Source organism: Megachile rotundata, chromosome 9 (assembly GCF_050947335.1).
Source record: "Megachile rotundata isolate GNS110a chromosome 9, iyMegRotu1, whole genome shotgun sequence".
Taxonomy (NCBI): Eukaryota; Metazoa; Arthropoda; class Insecta; order Hymenoptera; family Megachilidae; genus Megachile; species Megachile rotundata.
Window position 1 is genome coordinate 7,389,206 of NC_134991.1, and position 21,042 is coordinate 7,410,247.

General features: G+C 38.1%; 1 protein-coding gene across 4 annotated transcripts in view; it reads left to right on the plus strand.

The window, feature by feature from the left end:
* The window catches only part of cv-c (RhoGTPase activating protein), a 364,242-nt gene that overhangs the window by 321,042 nt on the left and 22,158 nt on the right, over positions 1-21,042 (plus strand). For all 4 annotated transcript variants that reach the window (XM_076535698.1, XM_076535696.1, XM_076535697.1 and 1 more), the window contains one exon: positions 5,318-5,478. In XM_076535698.1, the coding sequence (XP_076391813.1) occupies positions 5,318-5,478 (161 nt within the window). The remainder of the gene's footprint in view (positions 1-5,317; positions 5,479-21,042) is intronic.

The window sequence follows — 21,042 nt, forward strand, 5'->3', positions numbered from 1 at the left end:
TAAAATCACTAATTGTGGATCGATATCTCCTTATTTAGATACACATGTACAGGTTATGGTGGTTGTAAACGATCTGTTTCTCACGAGTCGCTCCGAGCAGAACAGTTAGATACCAATACGATAGACATTTATTTAAGCGCGCGATTATCTGAAATTGTTAACTCTAATTATCCAAGCTGTCCCGTTAATATTTATTGATTACGCTAATAACGGCGGCGAGTAAGTGAAACCCAGTCCCACGAATGCTAATTGATACGTCAGGCGAACGGCGTGCTTGTACGAAGGTTTGCTCGCGGAACGTTCGCAATTAGTACATCCAGGAAGCGAGCGTAATCGGCAATCGTTAACGTTAATCTATCGATCGCGGAACAAGAGTAATCGGGCTACGATTTCGTTACGATCAATGGCGCCGAGATGCGCCTCGTTTGTCCGAGCTTTAATCGAATCGTGTCTCTGCGCGCGAATCTAGCCTCCGGAGGAATAAAAGTCGATACACAGATAATGAGCCGACGCTCATTAAGTATAAATGTCGTCTGATGCATTGGATCCTTCCTTTTTATCTCAGGGTATATCGTATGATAGGGAATCGTATCGTAATGATAGGGAATCGGATGATTTGGAAAGGGGAAGTTTGATGAACTTTTGAGATTAGAATTCTTGAGGTTAGAGTCTCGAATAAATCAGATTCTTTTGGTATAAGGATTTTATGTCTGATGTTCTTTTAAGCATAGATGTGTATTTGATAGTGGTATCTTTTGTTAAATTTTCAAATACTATATTCTCAGGTTTCTAGATTTCTGCGATGCTATACCCTAAAATTCTCAATCTTCATAATGTTCCAATCTGCAAATCCCTAAATTCTCAAATATCTGAAACTTTGAATCCCTACATTTCAAAACTTCCAAAGTCCCACGATTCGAAATTCCCAAGAATTATAAATTTCTGTAACCCTAAATTTCTAAAGTCCTAAAATTTTAAATCACCAAAGTTCTAAAGTCCCAAAGTCCCAAAATTCTAAATCACTAAAGTTTCAAACTCCTAAAATTCTAAATCACTAGAGTCCTAAAGTCCCAAACTTCTAAACCCCCAAAATTCTAATCCACCAGAGTTCCAACCTCCCAAAATTCTAAATCACCAACATTTCAAGCCCCCAAAATTCTAAAATGGCAAAGTCCCAAAGTCCCGAATTTCTAAGCTCCCAAAAGTCCCAAACTCTCAAAACTTTAAACCACCAAAGTCCCAAAGCCCCAACTCCCTCCTCCCATTTAAAAAAATCACCGTTAAAATCAATTAAGAGCGACCAGTTCCGATTGTTCTTCGTTTCTAATTGAATATAAACGAGCGCTACCGTGTTCTGTAAAAATAGAGAAACAACAGCGGGCCCCCGACAATGGCCACGGCGAGCGTTTTATGGGCCCATCGAGTTTACGAGGAGATTAATGCCCGCGGGCCTCGTGGACACCGTACGGGGTCCATTCAGTATCCTTCGTTTGTAAGAGTCTCGATGCATCTACACGCTCGAAAATCGAGCATCCTTCGGGCTGTCTCGATGTACAAACGACGCGATCACGATACTCGGTGTCCCGATTATTTGATTAACGATCCGTATAAATCATGCCCTGGGCAACGTAGCGAAATTTCATCCGTTTAGAACGTAATTCGCTTCCTAATGACGAGATCTGATCGATCGGCCGAACAGAACTTGCTATCTCGATTTTCTTGCGAAATCTAAGTTTGTTGACGTGTTGGCTGAGGTGAAATTGAGATGAGAGCAAGTTTACAAGGAAGTTTCTTTTTTATTGGATACTTGTTTGACATTTTGGTATCGGGATGAACAGAGTAAATAGATTAGTTCAGAAATCTGGAAGGATAAATGTCAGATGCCTTTGTATTGCAAAGCTGTGGATTTTTTGTATTAAGATTAAAAAATGATTAAACAAGATACAATTGGAATATGTTACATTTGTAGCTGAAATAAGGAAAACTAACATAAATTTTATATATTCACATGTTGCAGTTGTACCCTCTTGTAGATAAAACTTTTTCATATCACATTATTTATTAATACAACATTAGTAATGTCAATGCAAAAATATTTAACCACGTCCTTACAATGAAATGAACCAACAAAAAGTTGAATAGTGAGCATAGAAAATGTCTTTCATAAAATTTGAGGCGTGTCCAAGGGTAGAATATTTGACACTCATCCTAGAGAAAGTAAAGCTCATGGCGTCTCCATATTGATGAGTTCATCGAAAGTGGTCCCAGCTATAAATCCATTTACGTCACGTGGCCAGTGTTACGCAAATAAAGTACAAATCGCGTGGCTTAGTTCCGTGATTATCGCGGGAAGCAAGATTACGAAAGGAATCACGATACCTAACTCGAAAAGTCCGTTACCATTAACAGCGATCAAACTTTTACAGAGAAAGTACCGTTAACGCACGATACGACGTCATAATTCGAATAAAGTATAGTGACTAATGTGACAGACGTAGGACCCAGCTATACCGGACTTCATTAAAATTCAAATCTAACCGAGACAGCTTGTATTTTGATCATCCTCTTCAGTTTAATTGACGAGCAACAGGATGTTAATTTAGCGACGCCTACGAATTTATATTCTGCACGCTACTCCTGCAAATTAACGACACGAGTGGACAGAATTTTTTATACTGTGTTATTTTAGGTACTGAAGTTGATGATAATCGTGGGGATAATTGGGAGGTTTATTGGAGGGAGTTAGGTTTATTTCGTAGAGCGTTATTTTGAATTGAGTTGGATTGCGTGGTATGTTATCGTGTGCCACGCGGTGTATAGTCACGCGTTGTAATTTCATAGTTTGATGTTTTTTTGCATTGAACTCTTAGGCGTTTATATTTCCACGTGCTATATGCTCACGCATTAATAACTCCACGCGCCGTATTTCCACGCGTCGTAATTTCACGCATTGATATTTCCACGCGCCGTACTTTCACGTGTCGTAATTTCACGCATTGATATTTCCACGCAACGTAATTTCAAGCATTAATATTTCCACGCTCCGTATTTCCACGCGTTGCATTCTTACGCGTTGTATTCTCACGCATTGATTTTTCCACGCAACGTAATTTCACGCATTAATATTTTCACGCTCCGTATTTCCACGCGTTGCATTCGTACGCGTTGTCTCACGCGTTAATATTTCCACGCGTCGTAATCTCACGCGTTAATATTTCCACGCATCGTAATCTCATGCGTTGATATTTCCATGCGCCATAATTCCACGCGTCGTAATCTCATGCGTTGATATTTCCATGCGCCGTAATTCCACGCGTCGTATTCTCACGCATTGATATTTCCACGCGTTGTATTCTCACGCGTTAATATTTCCACGTGCCGTAATTTCACGCGTCGTATTCTCACGCATCGTATTCTCACGCGCTGTATTCTCACACGCTGTATTTCCACGCGTTGTATTCTCACGCGTCATATTCTCACACATTATATTCTACGTATTGATACTTCTACGCATCGATATTTCTATGCGTTCTAATCCCATGCATTGATATCTCTGCGCGTTGTATTTCCACGCATTGATATTTCTACGTGTTGTATTCCCACATGTTGTACTTTTACACATTATTATTTTTATACGTTGTATTTCTACACATTGCATACTCACATATATTTCCACACATTGTACTTCCACATATGGTACTCCTACACTTTATTTTCCACTTATTGTACTTTTTGATGTATTTCTATATACTATATTCTTACTGATAGTTTTCTAACACATTTTTCCATGCATTGTATTCTCTGTTACATAAAAGCATTATAGTCTTCATAAACCTTCTAATCATTACCAAAAATATGAATGTATTCAAATTCTATATTTCTGTCCTGCAAAATATTACCTTATCACAATACTTTCTCACCTTCATTCCTTATCTCACTTTATTACTTTAAGTCAGCACATGTTGTATGTATTTCCACGTCCATTGAGACTAAAATTCTGACTACGTGCACTAGTCCCACCCTAGTCCCTACCTAGTTACGCCAATGACAGACTTTCTATATGATAGACTTTCTAAAGGATAAAGGGTCACAAACTAAATTGAATATGTAAATATTCCCCGTATAATGCACCGCCTCAAAATTCCAAATGAAAAGTACAGCAGAGAACAGTAGTGGAATTTCTAACTAATTTATCAAACGTACGATCTGATAAGAGGGGTTATTTTTCCCCGAAGCACGTCACGTAGAGCGACAAATTAATGTGTCCTAGAACCTAATTCATCTCATATGAAATTTCGTGGAACATTTTCCAAGTTAGAGTATTAGATTTCGTAATCTAACTGAAGTTCAAAGACGATCCGAAAATTTTCTCTCTTCTCTTTCGCAACGATCGTATCGATTACTTGACGTAGTCGATGGACGATCGTGAATCGATCCATGGTGTCGGGTTGAGATCATAGAGATCTGGTTCAGAAAATCTGGGTCGATGTTGGCTTGCGCAAGTCGCGATGGAGGCCATTCGAAGTTCCAGAATGGTATATCCACGATCGCGTATTCACGATGTCCCGCGATGGAACAAATGGAGACAGAGATGAATGGACTGCTTGGGTAAAAAGGAACAACTGTCAACCGGTGCCGCAAAGCTGCACGAAATTTCGGGTGAAAGCTGATAAGGGATAAAATAACGGGCCCAGAGAAATGTATCGATACCTCGGTTCCGCGAGCCACTTCCAACAAAAAGTCGTACAAAGAGTTCCTTTTATGCCGCTTTTTCGCCTCGAGATCCTTCGAGCTGATCCCGTGCTTTTGTGGACACCCGACAGTGCACGTGTACTTCATTTATATTCTTCACATTTTGTAAAATTGGAAACGACTTTTAAATATCGGTTCTTTTGGATTTATATTTTAGGACATGTTCTAATTTTATTTAATATAACTTATTTATAGTTAGGTATTTGGATTGGTTAAACTAATTATAGTTTGGTTGGACAAACTTTGAAGCACTTATTTGATGAAGTCATTTTTCATTAGATGTTTAAAATTGTCTTTATTGAAATAAGATTGTCCTTGTTTAATGTTAAATTTTAATTTTCACATATGGTACATATGGTCATATAAAAATGTACAGATTCTATATGACTTCTGTTTATAATTCTTTATGGTACAATTCATAATTATTTTCCACCTAATAATTACGAGCGCTAGTAACTGTATTTATGAATAGATGAAGTTTTAATTGAAATGTTAGGTTAAATTAATAGTAGAGTTTTTGTATAGTAATGTATGCTAATGATACATGATTTTTATCTTGTTCCAGATTACCAATTTCCAATAGATGTTTCCGGCGTAGCCAAAGATCATCCCTTCCTCGAAGCTGATTCTCTGCAAAGTCTATTCAGAAGATTGCACGCCCTCAATCGGTGTGCTAATATGAAAATTGACACTCATCACACCCACAGCACAAGTCACAGCAAAAGCGTAAGTAGATTTCATGTTTCATTTAATAAAATTACCCCTATGCTAAATATTGCCGAATCATACTTATTTTTAACAAATTTTGTATATTACTTCCACAATTCAATTATATATCAATTTTAATTATTTAAGAGGGTCTTTTGTCAAAATTTAACATCATTCACATATGAAGCATGGTAACGAACATATGTGAGTATTAACCCTTCGTTGCATGATTTTATCAATTTTGAGAGGAGAACACATTTTTAACTGTCAAGTGACATAATATATGTAACATATGTAATAAAAATATTACTAGAAAATATTTGTTTATTTGCTACATATGTCACATATGTTATACATGTTACATATGCTACATATCTTACATATGATACATACATTACATATGTTACATATGCTACCTATGCTACATATGTTACATGTGCTACATACGCTATATAATAATAAACATATTTAATAAATGAAATATTTGAAGTCTAAAAAATTTGATAAAGCACAACAAAAGTTCAGAGATTGAACACTTTTATCAATTATAAAATTTGATTAAAAAGAACAGAAATTTTCATACGTTTTATCAATAAATTAATGTAACATTAAATACATAGTATTTAATACATAGAAGACACATACTTTGTAATATCTTTGACATGTAGCATATATGCAGAATGCAACGAAGGATTAATTTCCTTATCTCCCATCTCCATAATCTCAGGAAAATTAATTATTTTCTAACCGATAATTTCTACGTCCAAACTGAATAGCCAAAGAATTAGATACACCACATCACGGCTAAATTATTCCGTTATCGCTTGTTCCTTCGTTTCCTGTTTGCTACATTCTCCAGTTCGCTCGAAGGACAGAAAACACGAACCTACGCGTTCTCGGTATTAAATATAGCTAAAACACGCGATGGGATTAAGAATAAAAATTCTTAATGGTCATTTTTGACGTCATCTACACTCAAGGAGATAGCCTTGGAAGACCAATTCATTTCGGACGTAGATCGGTGAGAAAAAGTATTATGTTTCAACCCGGTTAAGCTGTTTAGAAACCGAACACGTCAGAAAAATGATAAGTATCCAAAAATCGAGATACCGTTAAAAGGAAAGTTAAAAAATGCTTCACACAATTATTAGACACTATAATTAGACATTGATGTGCCCTTCGTAAAAGGTATTGAAAAATCGACAAACCGTTAAAAGGAAAGTTATATACTACTTCGTGATGTTCACATAACAAAGATTATTAATTATCCACTAATGTGCGCCTGTCATATTACAAACACTTGATGCAATTAAATCACCTAGATTTTAATACACAAACAGATTTTGTGAAAGGATTACTTAAAGCCTTGAAGTTTAAGGAATCAAAAGGATTACTAAGGAATGGAATTCTGGTGCACTTAACAAAGTATCAATTATTTAGCAATCCCTATTATTTTCTTTTGTACCATCCTTTTACGACGACAGGGTTCTTGGTACTTTTCGAAACTCGTTGCTCGTTTTCAAGTACGACCCTTTTCAAGCCTCGGCGTCGGAGATCCAAAGGAGAATCTCGAAAGACGGAAATACCGCTGTAGATCCGAAATCACAGGGTGACGAGGTTTACCGCGACAAGGGACCTTTGCCTAAACACTTCCTAGAATCCCACGGTTTTCATAAGCGTTCCTTTCAAGGATCACGTTCCTGCCAGAACTTCCGCGGTTCGTAGAGATTATCTGTTTGAACGCGGTCGCCTTCTTCAAGTTTTGGGAAACGAGCCTCGTACCTGTACTCCACTTCCGAAAGGACTCACTTCCTTGCAAGTCAGCCTCAGGATTCTTTAACGTGGAATGTCAAATATTTGATTATTATGGAAGGAGGGTCTGGGAACAAAATTTTTCATATTTCTATTTTTTATTTTTTAATTATAGGCTTGGTAATATTAAATCTTTAGGACTCATTATTATGGATTAAATTTGCATAATTTTAAGTTACGTCAATTTCTCAAATTTTCAATTCACAAATTTCACTCAGCCTAATTGTAAACTTTCTGTTTTCCCAAATTTCCAATTCCTCAAATCACCAATTCTCCAAATTTCCAATTCCCCAAATTTCCAATTCCCCAAATTCCCAATTTCCCAATATCCCAAATTCCCAACTCCCCAAATTCCCAAATTCCTAATTTCCCAATTCCTTAAATTCCCAAATTCCCAATTCCCCAAATCCCCAATTTACCAAATTCCCAATTCCCCAAAGCCCCAATTTACCAAATTCCCAATTCCCTAAATTCTCAATTCCCCAAATTCCCAATTCCCCAAATTCCCAATTTCCCAATTCCTCAAATTCCCAAATTCCCAATTCCCCAAATCCCCAATTTACCAAATTCCCAATTCCTCAAATTTCCATTTCCCCAAATTCCTAATTCCTCAAATTCCCAATTTACCAAATTTCCAATCCCTAAATTTCATTCACCCTGACTGCTAACTTCCCAAATTTCTAATTTCCGAAAAATTCAATTCCCCAAATTTCCAATTCCTGAAATTCCCAAATTCCTCAAATTACCAAAAATTCCCAAATTACCAAAAATTCCCAAAGTTCCAATATTCCCAAATTTCCCTAAATTCCCATATTTCTCAAATTTACCTAAATTCCCAAATTTTCCAAATATTCCAAATTTCTCAAATTTACCTAAATTCCCAAATTTTCTAAATATTCTAAATTTCCTATAAATCTTAGATCTCCACATACCTGCATCAAACGACTCTTACAAACCCTCTCACAATCTCCGCATCAAAGCAAATCCCTATAAGTCCAGAAAAGACTTCCAATTTTTTAATAATTGATCATCCAATTAAGCAGAGATATATCCAGATAAAATCCTTCCGCATGGTTATCATTTTCGCTGTCTGAATATCACCGGTGAAAACAATTTACTCAGATCGAATCGTAGAATGGATCGATCTATCGCTTTGCAGCGTCACGAGGATCAAGATTACGCAGATCGATATCCTCTGTCGAGGCAAATAAAAAAGCAGCAATCACGATCAGTCGCGATGAATTGAATCGGAGCTGCGTTCCTCTCCCTTTGTACGATTGTTACGAGGGTCGCGTGAATGGATCCGAGTAATTTCTCTCTTGTGATCGCACGAATTGATCCTCGTGATCTTAATCGACGGGCTCGGAAAGGGCGTATAATTGATTCAAGCTCTCTACGGAACGCTTTTAACTGTGATTTGCGAGCCGACCACGTTGTCCCCGCTGCCCATTGTGCACTTTTGGAACACTTCCTGCTCGGCCGAATAATAAATCATCAGCAATTCCTACAGATTGATCTTTACGAGTTTTGTCTCAGCGAAGAACGCGTGTCGACGACACGTTTCGTTAAACAATCGAGAAAGTGTCCGAAAGAAGTTTTTATGATTCAATTTCTCGATTGTTCTCCATTTTGTGTGTCGTGCTCGCGATTCGTGCGCGGTGATGGATGACGGTTTTCATTATGAAAGTTTATTGAGCTGGGCAAATTTACTCATAATGGACCGTAACGATTCTGGATACATCTTACTTTTAATAGGTATTAGTTTGAGAATAAATTATGAGATTTATTGCCTGGATAAATCGGTGCTTTAAAGATGTCGAAATTCAATTATGGAAGATTTTATTTACACAAACACTGCAACGAAATAACTACTAGTTGACTACTAGGTTAATTGGAAATTGTTATTTGTTGAATATAAAACAAATTGGTAACAATGTATAACAACGAATTCATGAAATTTTTTTAAAACCACGGACCAAAAGGATTGGTCAAAGGTTGATTGGTTTCAATTAAAAACTCTTACTCCTTGAATTTTTATATAAAACAATTCTACTGGGAAAAGTTTAGAGGTCACATTTAATTGGTAGTATTCGTCAATTTAATAGAATACAGTGGTTATTAATGAAAATCAGATATTGTAGGCGTCGGGAAAAGCTGGCTTTTCATGGTCGTAGGGCCGCAGTTTCATCATGCCTGGCGTCACCTCTCACGATAATTAACCACACTCTTATCCCGGTCACGTGACGCTCGTTAGTTGTTATTCTATTGGTAGATTCGTCCTCAAGCAAATCGTAAGAATAGCGCAAGAGAAAGAGAGGGTCGTGCATAGCAATGACCATACGCGTTGGGATACGTGTCATAACTCGTAGAATTCCGATGGCTCGAGCCTGCAATTAGTTGTCGTGGAAAGAGATTCGAGATAACGAAGCCCACGATATGCCTTCGGTGTTCGATGGAACGCCGACGAACAAATGACGAAATACCGTTCCAACGACGCTGGAATTTTACTCGACCCGATGGAAAATGCTCGAGCAGGAATTAGACTCGCTGTTACATAAACATATGCGGATTTATGAAAACCTGACAGATTGTACGATTGACGTCCGAGATGACGTTCGTGATACATAACGAATAAATCTGGCGAACAGAACAAAGCCCACTAGCGAATTCTATACGTTCGTTTCAAGCTTGATAGACTTTCTAAGGCCTTTGTTAAATCTCTATTAACGCGGGGTAAATATGCTTTGTTACTCTCCCATCTGCAGATTGAATGATACGAAATTAAGTTTAATTAAATTTTTATACCTCTTCATTCGTTTCTTTCGGGTATTTTCGAGTGCAGCTTGTTAATTTGGATTTAGAAACTGGAGTTGAGGGATTTGAGGAGTTAGATTGGGTTTGGAGATTTGGAGATTCAAGAATTTGCTACTCAAGGATCCTAAGGATATAGGAATTTAGCTATTTATAAAATTAATGATTTAAGAAATTAAGGGTTTGAGAAATTTGGGAATTTAAAAGTTCAGAAATTTGAGAAGTTAGAAAAAAATCAGGAGTTTAAAGATTTAAAGAAGGAGTTTAAAGAGAACTTCTGGATGTTGAATATTTGAGAACTTAAAAATTTAGAAACTCATACACCTGAAAATTTCCCTCTCTGATCAAACAGTTTAAGAATATAGAAGTGTCAAATTTTCACATCCACAAATTTTCAAATATTTACAAACTTGCAAGTATTCGTCGGCGTCGATGAACCTAAAGTCCCAAATATGCATGACAACAAGAAACAAACGTTTATCATAATCAAAGTCAGGACGATTTCAATTGACCACATAAAAAAGTGATTCGCAAACTCGTCGCTCGCAATATTGTATCATTTCATATACCGAGCGGTTAATGCCATAAACGCTCGAACGTGCTTTCTCTCCATCTAGGGAGGCACGCTCGAAAAATGTTCCCGCGTGTACAGGAGCGCTTTTTTTCCCCGCAACCTTTCTACGTCGCCACGCTTTACACAACCCCGCGACATTTTCTATTTATTAAATATACGAGAACGCATAACGCAGCGTCCACTCGCTTCCGGTGAGAGCCTCGACACTTGTTGCAGCTGCGTTCGCGTGTCTACGCACGTGTGAGCCCGAGCTAATAGCGAGTAAACGCTCGCCCATGGACCGTTTATGGGCATGAAAGTCCTCGATCCCTGCGAACGCGACGATCTATCGATCTTACCGAGACCTGAAGTGGACTTTGAGGAAGAAAATCTTTATTACCTGCCTCCGGTAGCTGTCCTTTCTTCGACGCTTCACCTGTACTGCTTGCATTTTGAATAATTCGATGTGTGAAATAACTGGAAATTATTCTTAATGAAAATTCTATATTTTGGGGTTAACTTTCATTTTAAAAGAACATACTCTTCGATGGTTGTTTAAATATGTGGGGATAAGGGTGGATTGTTCACTTAACATGTTGCGAACGATACTCTTTCAATCTTATGCAAGGATAAAAGTTTATGTATGACATTGGTATATAATGGATTCTTGAAATCGTGCAAAAATCAGAGACATGCAAGTACAATATCAAGGTCAAGTATGTGATATTCTTCCTGAAATTTAAAATATTCATTTATCTTATATGTTCATTGTTGCAAGAAACATTTGAGAATAGAGAGAAAAGTAAGTGTAAAGAGTAATGTCTTAAAACCAAAAGATTGAAAGACCAAGTACCATTGCGTTTAATAATCTGTATTATCGTGTCTGACCACAAACATCAGTTTTCACTGCGGCAGCCACCATGTTAAATTCATCCGAATATGTGAATGTGGTTATACCAGTAACTCGAAAAGAAAGTACAGTAAAAATGTTAAAAAATCATTATTTACCGCAAGTACAGAAGTTTACCTGATTCGGTAACATCGCGAAATGAGTTTTCGAACATAATTTACAAGCGTGTCATCTATAGTTCGTTTCTTGGAAACGAAAAATAGAAACTGCTTTCTAAGACTAATTTACAGGTCTGAGAAACATCCAGGTTTCAAAAAATGAAACAAAGTATTTCTTGAAAATCTGAACGTATAAATTGAACGTATAATTGTGCATTTAAAACAACAATGTTAAGTAATCCAGTTGATATAAGTGCAATAAGGTTCAAAATTTAGCAAATCTCTTCAACAGACACTTTTTTTATAACCTCATCTGGAGCTTGCATCGTTTACCGTAACACCTCATTGTAATCATAAAATTCTTTGTAGTGTACTTAAAAATAGAATTGATCTATCCACGTTTTCTAGGAAAGATCTCGATATAATCGAACGACCCCCCTGGAAGTTTAAACTTTATTTTTCATCGTGGGCAGTATTACGTGCCAGGACTGTTCAGTATCAACTAATCGAGCACTTTCGTAAAAAAGCGCTCGTTTCGCGGAACGTTTCACGAGATCCTCAGCGCCAGAGGCTATAACTTTTTTGCTTTCTCAAGGTCCATAAAGAATCGTTACGTTTCACACGTGCATATCTCATCGTCAGGCTTTCACTCGATAGGGCTTTCCTCGATCACGAGTGCAAGGTCGAGGCGAGTTTCGATTGTCAAAATTAATAGGAAGGATGGTGAAAGTTAGAGATCGGGGATGTTCCGACTACTTCCGGGAATAGTTTGGATCCACGGCGAAGATACGAGAGAAAGGGTTTGGAAATTAATATTCATGCCGTTACGTTCTGGTGGAGGTGTGCCCATAATTATGATTTATTATGGAAGGATACAATCATTATGAAAATTATCCTCCAAAGACTTTAATCGTTTCTGAATAATTTGTTGTAGAATCGTTTCAATATTTGTCTTGTGCAAGTTTATAAATTGAGGTATTATTATTCTTTAAGGTATCGTGTATAGTGTTTAACTCTTTGAAACATAAATTTTTAGAGTGGACATGGATGAAAACATGGATGAAAACCTGCTGAGCTGTCGAAGGATTTTTAAACATTTTGTAATAGTTAATTGTATGTAGATATTTGTTTTTAAAATTTTAAAAAGAAGTTATATGTATATAGATGTTTGTTTTTTAAATTTTAAAAAGAAGTTATATGTATATAGATGTTTGTTTTTAAAATTTTAAAAAGAAAGATATATAACTAAATATTATATTTTAATATTAAGTATAACTTTTTTGAGTACGTTTGATTAAGAAGTGATTGAGTAATACAGCAATGATTTTTCTAATATTAAAAACATTAATTAAGGTACGATAAATAAAGGCGATTAAAAGAAAGCAATTCCTTTCGATTCGTTCCAAGGATCGTCCGAATCGATCCCCGTGAATCATCGAAGGTACCTGACCGCCATGAATCACGATAACGCGAAACATGCTGTGAAATTTCGTTCCATGGAAAGGACCCAATAAATTAACGGAGTCTCTCTCGCGCAGATCTCATCTGACCCAGAAAAAACCGTGTAAAGAGCGTTCCCTTTCAAATTTTATCAGAAAATCACCGGCTGCTCGTTTGGGTCACAGGTTTGTCTCTCACACAGGTGAAATAGACGTCGAATTCGAGACTTTCGCCATCAGAAAGCGTACCTTTCCTTTCTTCCCGTTGTTTCAACCCTGCGATCTTCGGACCGGTCGAAGAAATTCGAAACGAATCGAACACGTCGGTAATTACTCGAAAATCGAACAGGAAACGATAGCTCGATTCGTGGACGTGTTATCGATTTAACGCGGCTCGTGTCCCACTTTAGATTCGCTCTCGAAAGTAATTTAACAGACTATGCGACTTCTGGAAACGCATAAGTGGACCGCGAGATATTGTTCGTCTGAAACCTTTAACCCTGCACTTTCATTCGCCTCGTTTCACGGCCGAAATTCGCTTAATTTTCGGTAAAATTATGGAGGACGGAAGTTTTTTCCTTGCTTGGCATGGTTAGCGTTTTCTCGAACGACAGGTGCCACGTGCTTCGTCGTACCTTCCTGAAGATAAGTAATGAGATTCTTGAAGACCAAAATTACTTATACCGGATGGATAACTAAATTAATAATTTAACACAATATTTTTAAATGTTAATGTAACATTTAACAATTACATTTCTTGATGTAATTTTTCTAACTTTTATAGAAAAATCTAACAATTGTTTAAGACATGGCAAAGATTTTCTGATCTCAGAAACATTCATTTTAATTAAATATTGTTAAGTTTTAATAAACAGTAATTAATCTAATAAATGGTACTTCTGAAGAAAGTAGGTAACAAATATTTACAGCAAATATTAGTCCAAATTAATCTTGTTAAGCTATTGATTCAATAACACGGCAGAGTAATTTACAAATTATTGATATTGGTAAAAAGCGTTCAATGATATCTACAAGAGACGTGCAAAAAAGTAAATTACAATTAAGTCGAGAAACCATCGTGGCCGTTTATTACTTTCATTCAGCGCACGTAACGCAATAATATGTTCATAAACCTAGCCGCTGTTAAAACGCCGTGGAAAAATTCAATTTCACTTTTCAGTGTCTGCAAAATGGCGAATGCTCGATCTCTCGATACCCAATTAAGAAAACCAGTTCTAATCTCAGCATTCCTTTAAACTCAACTTACTCAATCATATCCAATTAACAAAACTGCAGGATATGCAGGAAGATCGTGGATTAATATCAATTTCTATGTTTCATAATCCTCGCCATTCATATTTACAGAAAATTCGATTTTTTTCTACAGATGTTACTGATACATCATACATTGCAATAATATCAATTTTCACGCTGTATAATCCGGTCCATTTGTATTTCAAAGTTTACATACTTTACCAGTATAATACAGTGATTTGTATTTCCTACGTTAATACGGGTTAGATAATACCGGCATAATATCAGTATTTCGTAACTCTTGGAAGTGGGTGTTTAATGATCTAACCTGTAAGCCGGACTTTAAATTTAGTTATTTGTCGTAATTTTCTGTAGGTCGCTTTTCAAAATATTGTACCAAAGTAGAAAGGTACAATATAGAAGTTTAACGATATAATTTTAGGAATGTTTAGGGGGTGATATAGTTTAAGGGATGATACTTGAAGACGCAATCATCATAGCATTAATATTCGATAATCAAAATTTTGATCTACACATGTACTCAATATAAGAATCACAACTAGATTACGTTTATACATTAAATGTTAAAAATTGCGGAGCATCCCTAAGTTTCCACAACATGCAAAATTATCAGAAGAAAAACGAGACATCTTTTTCGCAGCTTTTATCTGGAATCTAACTTTCGCAATTTTTCGCATTCCTCCAAAGGAGCAAGGAATTTCGCGAGTGGCTAATTGGCGACGGTTAATTATCGAGTAGCTCGTTACAAAAGATGTCCTATCCAAGTTCGGAGTGGTCGACAGTGTCTCCGTCAGTTCGATGTCGGATTCTATGCACGTTTCGCGCAAGGACACAAGAGAACAGTGGTAATTGCACGCGTGCACCCGCGTGCAGAAGGAAGATGACGAGCGGAAAGAGGAGAAGGACGAGAAACGGTGACAGACTCTCTGGTTGTTGTCGTCGCCGCGTAAAAGCTGGAAACTGGTTCGGTACACGCGAGCCCCTGTTGAAAGTCATGACTGGCAGACTGCGCGGCACGGCTGCCAGTTGCACCTGCACCAGCCGTGTTCGATTCGATTGCGCAAATGCACGCCTGCTGCATACTAGAATACCATGAAATTTTCTCGGCTCTTCGCGACGAAAAACGCCGCTTCCTCGCGGTTTTTTACGCTCCCGTACTCGAGCGCACACGTGGTCGCATTGTGCACTCGTCGCGTTCATAAGTCACCTTTTACAGAAAATAACATCGTTGCTTCCTCTTTGCAGTTATGTTCACCGTGAATGAAATTGATTTCCTCGGAGAAATCTTTTGACTTTTGTGGCAGTTAGAACAGAGTAGGTGTAGATCTAAACATGTGAACTGGAACGTGACACGAATTTTTTACGGAAATATACCTGTTTCAGAGATTCAAACGGCAGAACCTTGATAACGGTATAACCCGCAGAAAAACTGCGATATTTTTTGTTATTTCAAAACCGACAGTGTTTCACTTTTTTTGCATAAGAACGATATTAATGAAGTTGTATCTTGTGAACTGGAGCATGAGATAAAATTCCCGCATTCTAAGCAACGGATATTATTGTAACAGAACAAACTGCGTAAATAAAATTCTAAATCATGGAACTGTTGATCAATAATACTCTTTTAAAATGTGACATTTGAGGATTAATCGAGAAAGTTTTATAAAGCAACATTAGACAACGGAAATTTTTACCATTTCCGGTGCTGCGTCCATTTTGCGAGGCTTCATCCGCTGCAAACGAGGAAGCAGATGCGCAGATGCCTATACTTTGTTCGCATTAACTGGAGCGGAAATAATACACCCTATCAAGCAACGGAACAAATAAACGTGTACAAGTTTAAAATATGGGGGAACCTTCGATCAGAAACTTTCAGATTTTTGCCTGGCGACAAATTATCGATGAATATTCATCAGGTCAGGAGAAGGTGTCCGGTTAGCAGCGACTTTAAAGTACCTCGGTGATTAAGTATCAACGCTTTAGCGATGACGTAGATTAATGGAGTCGCGCGAACACCTTGCATACCGATTTCGAAGAAACTAAATGGTCGTCTTTGAACAAAACTAGTCGATGTGTAGAAAAGATTTGAGATTTTGGATGTTGAAATTTTAGGATTCTGGGATTTTGTGATCTCGAGGTTTTGGGAGCTTGGGATTTTAGAATTGTGGGATTTTGGAAGGTTAGTATTAGGGGAATTTAGGATTTGGGGTGGACTAGAGTTTTGGGAGATTGAAATTTTGGGATTTTGCAATTTTTGAGTAGTGGAATTTTGGATTTTAGGACTTCGGACTCTGGGACATTGGAAGCTTGGAATTTTGGGGCATTGACATTTTGCAGTCTTTGGAATTTTGGTATTTGTAGATTTTGGGGCTTAAAATTTTGGAACTTTGAAATTTGTTAACTGTAGAGATTCAGAACATTAGAATTTTGAAGATTGGGACTTGGTGATTTTCTTGATATTGGAATATCGAGACTTGGTCATTTTCTTTACGTTCAAAGATTGTGAGGTGACTTGACATTGAAATAAACTTGGTGATTTTCTGGACATTGTAAGGTTAGGATTTAATAATTTTCTTGACATCAGAAGATCAAAACTTGATAACATTCTTGACATTGAAATTTTTGAATTAAGAAGTTCAGAAAGTTTTAACATCAAGTTCTTGAAACTGCGAAGTTACAAAATGTACCTCAGCCATATAATCTCGAGGTCTTCGAGTCCCCGAGTCCTCGGACCTCGTGACCAAAGAAAAAAGTGATTTGATCTCAGACAATCAGCCGAAGCCCGCGAATTTATGGCAAAATAATGCAGTTTTTGTCGGCGGATACGATTTATACCCACGATCGAGGTTCACGCGTCACATAGCCGTCCCAGGCCGTACCGGGAGAAAAAGTAGTGGAAGCCGGCAAGCGGATACTGGTATCGCCGGCAGAGAACGCTCGAAACGGGCCACGGGACAGTCGCGTTCGTTCGCGCGAATTTATGGCAACCGGTTTACCCGATTGACGAAGGAATGTCGGCTGCCGTTGCGCTTGTCAACCTGTGCCGAGAACCGCCTTCGTTTCTCCTTCGTCTGCTCCTCCTCGAGCAACGAGCTTTCGTCCTCGACAATCGGCACCGCTTTTGCCAATCGGCTTGGAATTATGGATCGTCGTGAATCGTCGCGATTAATCCTCCTCGTCTGTCGAATTCGAAGGATAGCGACCCTTCACGCTGATTTATTTAATTCGATACTTTTATGTCAGGCTTTTTCGAGCGGAGAGATGGTATTTCGTGAATGCAGCGCTCTGGCAGAAATTGGGGAAAATGGCCGTCTTGGGAATACGTAGGGAGCGGTAGATATATGTAGTAGACGGACGGTACAAATTATTACGTAATTTAGAATATTTACCAGTTTAAAATATTGACAGTTGCCAAGAATGTTATATGAACTGTTCACATCAATTTTACATGTATGATCAATACATGCAAGGTGTTACGAGTGACGTTCGAAAGATAATGGTAAATGAGGGATGTACAATTTATTGTAGTACATTATGCATATTACTTCAATTTGATCAAAATAATTGCATAATTTGCACTTACTCAGTGTACATGTAAATCAATATTAATTACATTTTATCAATATATATATTCTTGGTTTGTTTCCAGCATTCTGACAATATTAAAATCTAGTTAGTTTTACGTTCTCAAAGTTAGCGAATTAGCACCACAATTCGTCGCAAGACACGCGCGAGTATCACAATAACTCTCCATGGCGTCAGTCCCTATAGGGAATTTTCTATACTCGCTAACTTAATGGCGAGCCTTCTTTCAGAGATAAATTCCGTAATTTATAAACGTGAACCTTAAAGAATTCCTGTAATGTTCAATAAGGATATAAAATATAGAATGGTACGTAGATATATAAGATCGTATTTTGAGTATATTTGGAATAAAAATGAAGCAACGCAGTAAATCCTAATTTCTCGTACAGAAACGGTACAGACATTCCAGAGTGACAGTAATATAAATGTACTTGACTCCGATATTATTGTCCTGTAACGAGACGATGCTGATATTCTGCTCTTTTTTTCGAATAGATCTCGAGTTCCTTTTCAGAATTCAAATTACCGTCGAGCGAAAAGAGTTTGAAGTGACTCACCTTATGTGGAATCTTTCAATTCTGAGAACGCGAAAACGCGTGGAGTGACGTGTAAGAAATGACTGGAATATAAACATGCGTGATTCAATAGCGTCCGCTTTCGAGAGAATTAATTCAGAGGGGCGTACACGGATATGGAGATATAGATTTAGGAATATGTAGAGATATAGAAATGTGAAGAATGAATGTGTAGGGCTGTACACGTGTTTAGAGCTGCATATAAAGAAATTGGGGGTAGATTTAGAAATCTGTAATCTGAGGATATGGAGATTTAGTTAGAGATCTGTTTAGGTAGAGATCTGTGAATCCAGAGATGTGAATATAAGGACACAGGAATCTGAAGACAGAGAAATAAGGAATTTAGGGACGTAGGAATCTAGAGATGTCCGCAAATATAAATCTGTCCAAACCAAATTTATGATTGTATCTCCGATAAGAATCTGAAGTGCGATCTAGGGATGTAAGAATATTTCTCAAAGCTTAAAATAGAGTAAAATGGTAAAAATAGTTGAGCGTACAAAAGTGGCGTACCGTCGTTGCAAACGGTCATTAACGTGACATAAATGTCCTCGAATGGTGCGAATATACGCACCCATTTCTATGCCAGACCGTTATAACGATCTGCAATAGACGACTCGATGGATCTAGTTTTTAGTAGTACGTTGCACAGGTTCGCACCTGTACTATCTCGAGATCTCGACCTCACTGAATCACCGCGAGAAATTTAAATTACCGCAGTTATCGGGTCGCGTGTAATTCGATTTGCTACACCGGATTTTCGCGCGAAACCGACATTTCTACGATTAATTTTCTGCCTAGCGTACGGACAAAATTAGAAAGCTCGGTCAGCCCGATCGAGATTGCTTCCTGTCGGCTTCACGATCATAATTGACTCGATGCTGTCGATACTCTTCGACCTTATTTTAACGTCTCACTATACCCCGGCAAAATTGTATCGATGTTCATAAGAAGATACACAAAAATGACCGTGCGCTTTGATCGTCAGAGTTCACGTTTTTGCGCCGGGTTGTCGATTTCCTTTCGTCACGTTTGTTGCCGGAGATAATCGTCTTTCAACATTGTACCGACATTTCGGTTCGAGAAATGTTGCCTGTTTGATTTCTTTCTTTGGAGAGAAAGCTTAACTGATTGCCGGTGTGGAACATGCGTCGGTACACTCTTACGCTTTCCAAAAAGCAGACCACTGTTCCTCATAGACACCTGTGTCGGAGAGAATCGACGCCATTCAGAATTTCTCGGTACTTAACCACTCAGGCTATTCAACAAAAAGGCTATTCACTTACTTTCCATTTTCTTCATTTTTGATGTGTTGTTGAAGAATTCTTGCTTAATGTTGAAGTTGTGGTACGGATTATTAGATTTGGAGTTGGGGGTTTGGGTATTTAGGTATTTGGGATCGGGTTTGGAAATTTGTGAATTTAGGGATGTGGAGATTTGAGGTTTGGAAGATTTGGAGATGAGGATTTAAAGATTTGGAGATTTCGGGATGTGAAAGTTTGGGAATGTAGAAATGTAGGGATTTGGGAACTTCTGAACCCCCAAATCCACAAGTTTCTAAATCTCCAAATTTCCCTATCTCTATACTCTAAGTTACTACGTCTTCAAATCCCTATATCCCTGAATCTCCACATCAACAAATACCTATACTCCTGAATCTCCACATCTTCAAATCCCTATTCTCCTGAATCTCCACATCTCCAAATCTCCAAATCTCCACGTCCCCAAATCTCTACATTTCCAAATCCCTCTACTTCCAAATGTCCACATCCCCAAATCTCTACATTTCCAAATCACTACATTCCTAAATCCTCAAATGTCCAAATCCCCAATCCTCGAACCTCCAAATCCCAAAATTCACAAATTCCCAAACTCCTAAGTCTCCAACTCCCCAAACCATAAATTCCCAAACTCCTAAATCTATAACTTCCCAAATCACAAATTCCCAAATCTCCGAACACCCAAATTCCCAAATCTAGAAACTCCACCATTCAACTGTCCCATACCCACATCTGTACACCAGCGAAACTAATTAAAAATAAACAGTCTTCATCCACAATTCGCAGAGAAACCTCAGTCACCTCCCGTCAACCTAATTCCCCTAGAAGCACCCAGATCGAGCGATACTCGGGTTCACGATCGGTGTCAGATGTTCGCGAGTATATACTCGCACGCGTGCGCATAAAACAAGCGTGTTCTCGCGGCCGTCATATCTCACTGCTTTATTTAGCCGCGGTGCAGTTATCAGGTACGATACGCTCGGTACGCAGACATACACGCAAGCGTACGTTCTGTACCCGGCGAGCATGCATGAATCGAGACGATGTGGTGTCGTTAGTGCGCTCGCGGGCGAGCCGGTGTATTACCATAAATTTCCATCGGACCGTTCAGAAGCCAATTAGCGTAAGTCACAGCGAGATGAAGACCGCGATACGCGCTGGTTTTACTTAAATCAACCCGACCGCGGAGAGAGAACCGTTCGCTCTGGCCACCGTTTTAATAGCGTGCAATCGCCGCGGCGCGT